General features: G+C 39.1%; 1 protein-coding gene across 2 annotated transcripts in view; it reads right to left on the bottom strand.

Annotated features, from left to right (window-relative positions):
• Positions 1–3571: 3571 nt before the first annotated feature.
• Positions 3572–9753, bottom strand: part of tsc22d3 (TSC22 domain family, member 3) — a 31257-nt gene continuing 25075 nt past the window's right edge. The window contains exons 1-3 of one of the 2 annotated variants that reach the window (XM_053505365.1): positions 5555–5881; positions 5200–5251; positions 3572–4916 (exon numbers count right to left, since the gene is read on the bottom strand). In XM_053505365.1, the coding sequence (XP_053361340.1) occupies positions 4677–4916; positions 5200–5251; positions 5555–5676 (414 nt within the window). In that variant the 5' untranslated portion in view covers positions 5677–5881 and the 3' untranslated portion in view covers positions 3572–4676. Of the gene's footprint in view, positions 4917–5199; positions 5252–5554; positions 5882–9753 lie in introns of those variants that run through there. The other variant, XM_053505364.1, reaches the window with a different exon arrangement.

The following is a 9753-nucleotide window of genomic DNA, read 5'->3' as shown; positions in this document are numbered from 1 at the left end:
TATGGGTAATTTTTGGAATGCCACATAGCCTAATCTGCATGTTGTTGGATTGTGGGAGGAAAACAGAGCACCTGGAGGAAACCCACCAAGCACAGGGAGAACATGTAAACTCCATGCAAACTCCATGCAGGAGGCAGGAGACAGGAGTTATAGCCAGAATCTGGAGGTGCTAGGCAACAGTGCTAACCACTAAGCCACCATCAGAGGAAACCTGAAGGAGAACACAATTGTTAAAGTTTGGAGTAATGTGTTTTGTTATAGGCCACATCACATCAATCCAACAACGATTATAAATAGCATTAAGGCTAATAGTTTGTAGTTTCTCCTTGTTTTGACCGAGCAGCTTAGGCCCGTTGGGGTATAACTCCATAAAACCTCTGGAGGTGCACTTGGGTGTCTGGAATGTTAGTGTCAGATCCTTTGGGTGCTGTGGGTTGCAGGGTGGGGCCTCCCTGGACCAGACTTGTTTGTCGGCCGCATTCCATGGATGCTCTGTCAGATTGAGATCTGGGGAATTTGTTGGCCGGATCAACAACCTTGAACTCTTCGCCAGACTTGGCAGGCTGTGATGCAGTTACTGTTCTAAAACCTTCCTTTGCCTTTGTTCCTCACAGGCAGAGTTGAGCCTTGGGTCCCCATGACATTGTAAACCATTGTAAACCATTGTTTACTAATATATCATTGATAATAAATGTCATTGAAATCACTTGGTGGTTGTGTCAGATTGTGTTGTAGCTGATTGGTGCAAAACTATAACAGTAATCCGCATTATACTGCATTTTATTCTTTATGTAATCTACAGCAGTATTTTTTCCCACAAACTACAGTAGAAATTCTGTAAGCAAAAAAAGTAAAATTAGAGAATTAAATGAATGAAATTCTTAAAAAACGACACTTCAATTCGTTTTTTTGTTCAATTATTTGCTCAATTAATAGGCCCAATTGTGCCAGAAAGCCCAATTTTAAACAAAGAGTCATGTGACTTTTTTTTGACTGTTAACCCCTTGCCTGAAGCTTGACCCCTATTAACAATGCGGGAACAACTATGCAGGAATAACAAAGTATCTTTGTTATTTAAATGGAATTGTGTGTACTTTTTTTATTACCACAGCAGTATACTGTAGCTACAGTAGGTGTAGATATTTATAGGCTTCTCATCCAAAATTGATACCGTTATTATTAATACAAAAAGTCTACTTTCTTCTTTATCATACAAAGCTGTTTAAAATAAACGTATAAAACAGCTAGTTGTCAAGAATAGCTTGTTTGCTGATACCATCATTGGGGTGCTTTATGAATACCCAACATGGCCAAACACGGAACCGTAAGTCATTTACGAAAAAAAAAAAAAAAAAAACATTGGCCATGCCCGCTTAGAGAAATCAGATTTATGAATGTTGCCAGCCATGTGAATCGTACGTGAAGATGTATGAAAGTCACAGGAAACAGAAACACAAAATGAGGGTCAGAGCATGCCAATAATACAGGAGTGTGTGTTTGTAGTCAGGGCTTACGTGCCACTTGAGGTAGAGACGAGATGTGTTTTGTTGAACTGCTCAACATTAAATAGAAAAGGACTCGCCTGAGGCTGTGTGTTTGCACAGCATGATACTTACAACCTTGCAACAACTTTTATCCTGATGTGAAGGAGATTTATTTGATGGCTTTCCACAGTTCTATACAGAAGTCTCCATAAACCCACCGTGTATAATGCTTACTTTAGGCTGTTGTGCAGTAAAAGATAAATCAAAAAGGAAACTTGCCTTTTAACACATTTATAAGCCTTTCATGAGCTGGGCTATGAGCCAAAACTCCATCACAAGTACAGTACATATATTCTCAGTGACTTTAGGCCCTTCCTGGGGTAAATGCCTTTTTTCACTACAGGATGCACCTGCCTGAGCCAAGCATAAAAGATCTATCAAGCTTCACACACACACACACACACACACACTGTGAACCGCCCATAATTTTCCACAATGTGTAGATGTCAAACTTCTTTAGGGCTATATTTAGGCAGAAGACAAATATACTGCACTGTTTATTATAGCAAACGTGACTACAGTGTAGAGATCACTCACTCAGAAATACACTCATCTCACAAATATACCAAGGGATATTATAGAACTGATTTATAAAATGTGGGATGTTCTTTTTTCCTTACTGATTACTGCACTTTTCCTTTCTTTCCTCTCCCTGTCCAGGACTAGGAATTATCACTGGCAGGTCGGTTATAGCTGTATAAAAACTCAAGGCAGACCGCAGTCAGTCTAGTCCTGATATGCAGAGCAGCTCGCCACATCATGTTCAACCAGATGTTGGAAAGTTACATAAGAGAGTTGCATAAAAGCTGCTTTTTTTAATTCCTTGGCTGAAGTTGAAGTACAGCACCCAGGCCAGAAGCCATCATCCACCCAGAAGAGCACTCACGTTCGAACCCAAGGCCTTACTGTGCAGAGAAAGTATTTGTTCTTAGAATCGCTAATCAGAATGACTAAATAGAGTGAGGAGGACAGAACAAAAGGTTCACTTATAGCTCGAAATGTTTTTAAGGATGTGTTTTGTTTTCAGAGCTGGCAATCAAGAAGACTATATAGTTTTGTTTTGTTTTTTGCACTATTACTATGCCAAGTCATGACATACAGCACTATGTATTGTGTTTCAGAACAGAACAAACCTAACATGAACAGATGATCCTTCTTTGAAGTCTTTACCCAGTGGACATTCCTCAAGAGATAACTGAACTGCATAACCTTCATATAATCCCCTTTTTTGGATTTTGAGTCTTGTAAGAAGTTGCACTGAAATGTTGAGCTCTGATTAGTTGGTGGAAACTTGCCACCCGGGAACCCAACACTGCTCCGGTTTCACTAAATGTGCCAGTGTTGGGATTTTCTTTGCTTTGAAAAGAGCGATTTAAGACTCTTAGAAGGTAGTGGTCATCTCAAGACTCCTATGGCTGATTTCCTCATAACCTGCTGTGTAACTGATGCTCAGCAACTCTTACGATTACTTTATTTACAACTTAAGTCCACATCGCAAGATCTTATTAAAGTCATAAGTACCTTGCGTAAGGTCCTCAATGATAACCGGAAATGGTAGGTAAATATCCAGTATTTACCTTAGTCATGGAGTGTGGAATGTGTGTAGAAAAGGCATAGAGACAATTACTCCAAACAAAGGTCATGCCTGATATTCATTTATAAAATGAGAGCAGGTCTATTACATTGTTTTGTGGAGGAAGTCATTCGGGTTCATGTTTTTTGTTATCTAAATACGGAATTTACATAATGCCCTTGCCAAAAAAACAATTTCAAGATCTGGCAGCATAGCTTAAAAGACCTTAAAAGTCAATTATGAAATAACACGAAATATGTATAATCAAAAGTTTCTATTCCTATGACCTTAAATGTACATAATATTTGAAGCTGTACAGTATGTACCAAATGTAAGCTAATGATTAATGTTGTAGATTAGTTATTACTACTATCCAACTATAAATTCAGGTAAAAATACACTGCATTGAAAAAAAAAATACACTTTTAAGTCATTGCAGCAGAGTCAGTTAAGATTTAGTGTAAACATAAGGTTTATTGCTTTGTGCATTTTGCATCCATACATTGTTGAGAACATTGTTTAATGGACACAGTTGAAGCAACAGCACTCATGTTTTTAAAAAAAATAGACGAAGACAAAAAAACTCAAATAAAAATAAAATAAGAAACCTTCGCCACACATACATGGTCATGAGTGACATGAAAATGAAGTGAGACTTTGGTAGTTAGAAATGTTAGCTCAGGATCATGTTGCCTTCTTCAGACAACATGCAGTTACAAACAAGTCCTGCCAGTGAGCAAGTTGGCAATATCAGGAGTGCACATGCAAAACAAAGAGCAGATACTGCTCCACTCCATCATTTCATCTCCTCTCTTTACATCATGTGCTAATTTACAGAACTAAGCAAATTTATACACATCACTACCCCCACAAAGGAATCAACAGTTTACAGGAGTTGATTTTGTTCAGTTTCAAAAGAAAAACCAAAGCAGAACATCCCTTACAAGCAGCAAGCCCCATCGGCAAAGAATACAGAAGATTCTTACTAAGCATGTGATCCAAAATCACCAAATGTATGTAACAACATGAACCATGAGGTCCAGCTCAACCACATAAGCTCTTGTGGATGTGTGCATCTGAGACCACTAACGTGAGCTGATTAGTCTAAGCACAGTCAACAGACTTGACTATGTGCAATCCCAGGTAGCTTGTAGCGTTGAAAACTCCACATGGGGCTCTTGTGACTCGGAAAAGCAAGTCTCTAAGGGAACATTCCCTTGGTGCTTTGTTTGGGACCAGCACTGTCAGATAAGCCTCTCTCGTCCTCAAGAGGCAGCGAGAGAAACGCTAGGCCGGGATCCCCCTCCACGCGGCCGGTGGTCTGGTCATACTGTAACCTACATCACTCTCTCTTTTTCTGCAGCAGTCCGAAGAGATTGTCGGATATTACAGAAAAGGCAAAGGCCACTGGAAACGTCGGAGGCTTTCATTTGGGTCAGGTTTTTTTCCCCGTCTGTACAGCAAGCTTCATGTGGAAGCTGCACATCAACAACGACGACAACTTGTGAGGTCCATTTCAGGTGGGAGCTGTGACTCTGCCCGCCCCAATGCAGAGCCACTTATACAGCCGAGCCTTTGTACTGCCCGCGATGCTCGGATGTCTCCATCCCCTGCGGAAGAAGGGTTTCTGACGGAAGACGTGACTGGAACTTCTCCAGCTGCTCCGGGCTCGCCAAGTTCTTTAGCAGGCTGTTCTCGCGCTCCAGCTGGTTGTTCTTTTCAGCCAGCTCCTTGATCTGCTCTTTTAAGATCTCCACTTCCTCCCTGACTGCATACATCAGGTGGTTCTTTACAAGATCCTAAACAAAAGAGAGAGAAGAAGATTTCAGTTTCAGACTTCCTCTCACATTAGTAAATCTATGTTATGCATGCATGACGAAAAAAGGTGTTCTTCTATTCATATGATAGTTATGATATATTGTATGTGTGTGTAGGGGCTTGTAATTTCTGCAGGCTGGATCACTCCTATAGTCTTTCATTCTGTATTGACACCAAGAATGGATTGCATGCATTGTTTTAAAGGCCAAGCCTGGGAAAGGAATTTATTTTGCATTTATGCTTCTCAGGGGAATTCGCTCTTACCATGGCTTGCTCGATCTTGTTGTCTATCGCCACAACGCTAGCACCAGAGGCACTGTAAGAGAGAAGAAAGAAAAAAAGATCCTTAGCACTTAATACACTGGGGTAAACACACACACAGATGGTGGGAACAATGGGTGAAAATAAGCACAAGGCTGCACATGAATGCTTAGAGGGAACAAAATGTCCAGAAAAAAATGAATGTACACAAACAGCGAGATGACTTTCAGTTCATCTAAACTAACAGAGGAACTGAACAAGCATCAAACTTATGATATTATTATTATTATTATTATTAGTGCGTTCGACAAAACTGAATAACAATACTCCACAGGCGATTTAAAGTCGTGTCTTTTACCTGTTGTCCAGTTTGACTGATACAACATCTCCTTCCAAGAACGACGAGAAGAAGGAGATGGAAAAGTTGTGTAGCTGATAAACAGCCACCTCCATTGGCGTTTTGAACATCTCCGCATTCATATTCAGGATTAATCCCGATTGAATAATGCTTGTCGCCACTTTTGCGACTTTTGTCGGTACACTAAGTGAAGTTGTTTTTTTTTTTTTTTAGTTTTTGCGGTTGCTTTGTTGTCGCGTCGCTCGCACGCTTCCCGAAAAGCCGCGCGCAACTTCTACACTGCTCTGTTTCAGAGAAACGCCGTCGGCAGACTGCTGCTATTTCTGCCGCCGCCCGCTTTTATACTCGCCGCGCGCTTTGCGCTGACGTCAGAGAGGACGCAGGAATAAATTATGAAAATGAGCCAGGCGGTTTTGACCCCTCCCTGAACTCGTGCGAGGATCGCCACAGGCACAGAGGAGCCGCGAGTCAAAAACAAGAACACCAAACCACAAACAACTCGAGTGTGCGTTACGGAGATAAATACCTCTCTGATTACAGGCCAAGTCTAAACTACCACAGTTTATCGACCTGAACATTACCTGGACTACAGTGTTTCATATCAAATCAAATTAACTTTCGAGTCCTTATAAAAAAACCTGTGCATCCCCGGTTTATCACCCTCAAACAGTTTGTTAAAATATATGTATTATATGTATGTTTAATGTCCAATGTATTTTCCCCCAAAGTTGTACTTTGCATACATTCTGACTGTTCAGTGTTATCCACGTTCCCTTGTTATGAGCTGTTTACTGGCTCATTACCGACATCTAGTGGCGTTCATGTGCATTACAGACTGTCAGAATTAAAATGTGCCAAGGCACAAGGCAAACTACTCCACAAATATATATATATATATATATATATCATCTTCTAAACCGCTTTATCCTATATTCAGTGTCACAGGGGACCTGAAGCCTATCCCAGGAGACTTAGGGCACAAGGCGGGGTACACCCTGGACAGAGTGCCAATCCATTGCAGAGCACACACACATACACACACTTGCATACTGTATATATAAATGTATTTATTTATTTTTTTTTGCCATTTGACACGCTCATCTTAGACTAAAAACAATACTTGATTTAAATATATGTCTTTTGCCTATTGTCCAGTTTTACTGATCAAAAGAAATGTGCCAAAGCAAACCACTGTGCAATATTCCTTGTTTTTTGTACCTGGATTATTAGCTGTTCATCTGGAACCATGAATATATTGCACGTTTAAAAATAATGTGCATTAGAAAAACTAAACACACAGATGGTGTGTACTATGGGTGGAAATAAGCACAAGGCTGCACAGGATCAGTTTGTTAAATGCTTTGGGACAAAATGTTCATAAGAAGCACAAACAAAGAAATGACTTCCAGTTGATCTAGACTAATAAAGAGGAACTGATGGACTACCCTTTTTTTTTGGATTCGAAAAAATACATTTAAGAAAAATACAAAATATTACAAAATAAACAAAATACTACAAAATAAAACATGCCAAAGCAAACTAGTGTAAAATATTCATGTTTTTTGGACCCTTATTATAAATTATACCCTTGGAATACTGTATGTTGAACATTTAAAAATAATTAACATTAGAAAAACTAAACAAGGGTATTATGCGTGCAAATACTAATACATACAGTATACTAATGAAAAACAGGAATCTAAAAATTTAGTTATGGATATGTAGTGCATGTACCCGGTAAAATATAATAACTAAAGGCGAGCAATAGTCCAAGCTATGCAGCACATTAACACCATAACGTTACCCTATTCTCACTCAACAGTCACATATCTATAAGTCAACAGATACTTAAGTCTATTTGTGTTCTCTCTCTCTCTCTCTCTCTCTCTCTTCCTCTCTGTTTAGGTGTGTTAACTTATGCTATGCGGTTTGTTTAATTTTTTTAAGTAAACATGTCCCAGCACGTTCCTGACTGTTACTTATTTTACACTAATTGAGTTATTAGTGCGTATTTTAGCGTGTATTAGTGTTTTAGTGTGTTATTATGTATCAGGATTGTACCATTTGTGGCTTATTTCAGTTTCATGCGCAAGCATTCCTGAATACTAGCCCCAGCCCATGTGTTTACTCATAGCTCGTTTTGTTCTTCCTACAACTGGTTTGCACCTGGATTTTTGCTCAATCTGTGGAACTTGTGTGATGGAAATAGATAAAAGTTTCAGAAGAGACCTTAGATAAAAGTAGTATTCAAATTAAATAAAAAAACAATAATTCGATTTTATTAATAAACAATGCACACAATAAGGGACTATTCACAACTGCTTTACAGTAATGTAATATTTGATATTTTTAAGTTATGCTTATTTTCTGTATTCAGGTTATTATTGTTATACCTTCTAAAGAAGGAAGCCATATGGTGTGGACAGCCTTTGGAAAGATGTGTTCTCACAGTTTAACTACAAGTTAACCCAACATGGGTGTTAATCCATTTTCAGGAAGTTTAGGGTTCACTTAATCTAGGGCCATTGTAGGCCGTCTTCTGCCTCCCTTCATCCTTCTGATTATCAAAAGTGTTTGAATTAGGACTCTTACCACAAACTGGACGGCAGTATCTTAGTGAGCTCTGGCAGATTGAACTTTACCTCAGTGCCCACTGTGCATAGTTCTGATGTATTTGTCAGAGTTATAGACATCCCACACTGAAACTGGACCTCTTGCGTTACCAAAGGTAATTAAATAAAAAGCAAATAATCCTGTTGTGGTTATTCATTACACATCAGAATGAGAAAGTATGTGAAATATGCCATTAACTACTGAAATTGCACCAGTTAAACACTTAAACTATATTGAATCAGCAGTGACAGAATTTAAAAGAATGTTGATTTCAACATTTTATTTCATCAGGTCCATGGTACCGCTTTTATTGCATAAAAGTACATGGGGGGAAAAAACAAAAAAATGATTTCACCAGAAAGTGATCAAGATATTACATGTGTAATTTATTAGCTTGGTATGTGAATGTTCCTGAGTACTGGGCCGGATCATTTCCCATGAGAAATTATGCAGTAAATTAATGATTAACCCTCAATTCTGCCCATGGCGATGGCATTATGCATTTCCTCACTTACAAGTTTGATATAAATGGCTGCACCTTGGGCTTTTAGCCAAGGATTTTTAACAGGTATATTATCAGATTTATTATTCAATAAAATCTGTTCGGCATATTGTTGCCTTACAAGGTCACCATGGAGAATATGAACCTTTCACCTTCACCTTTGTGAGCTTTAGTTTTCTCCCACCTTCCAAAAACATCCATATAAAGTGATTGGCTGTTAAATTATTCCTAAGTGTCAGTCCATGGTGGGTACTTAAAATTAAGTAATGAATGAATGGCTAGTGTTTATTTGTCAGATCCTTTGGTCAAGCTATATTACTTTATACTGAAATCTCTATTAAGAAAAAAAATCTGTGTCACTCTGTCAGAATAGTACATTTAACTAATGCCACAGTTGATTGCAGTTTAATTACTAAAAGGTATAATATGATGGTAAAAAGTTTGCTTTCACGGTAAGAACAACACAAAGAATAAGAAAGACACCACAGCACCCATCTTATTCTGAGAGAATGAACAGAAAAGGACTGAGAACGCATTAGGGAAAGCAGTCGGTCCATGTTTGCATCTTCTCCCCTGGACCATAGACACCAGCAGGTCAAGCTAAGTGATGAGGGCTGGTGACTGTGTGCGTATGAAATGAGAAGTTGTAAGCTTCTGCATAATTGTGACAGGTCTGCAGGAGCCAAAGAACAAATCTACCCAGTTAGTGGTGAGCTCAAATTATGTAACCGTCTTCAAAGAGACTGGTGTACTTTTATTAGCTACATCTGAATAAATATTGAAAAAAAAAAGGAGCGTAATGGTTCCCTAATTACAGAACTCTCTTTGCTGTGGTGTAGTCATGTGCTGAGGCAGCACTCTAACAGCTGCTGCTTTCTACATATACCATCACATAGAGCACGGCCGTAAATTTCATTTCCTGGATTTTCCGAACACCTTCACGCACTTTCAGTAACAGCTTCATCCTGGTGAGGGTCGTAGCATAATCAAAGCCCATCCCAGGAACGCTGAAATATACCTGGTATGGAACACCAGTCCATTCCAGGGCACAATACACACATACACACACTCCCACATTCATTCA

The sequence above is a fragment of the Clarias gariepinus genome, chromosome 10, assembly GCF_024256425.1.
Source record: "Clarias gariepinus isolate MV-2021 ecotype Netherlands chromosome 10, CGAR_prim_01v2, whole genome shotgun sequence".
Lineage (NCBI taxonomy): Eukaryota > Metazoa > Chordata > Actinopteri > Siluriformes > Clariidae > Clarias > Clarias gariepinus.
The sequence above is the reverse complement of the archived record's forward strand: the minus strand, read 5'-3'. Positions and strand labels throughout refer to the sequence as shown.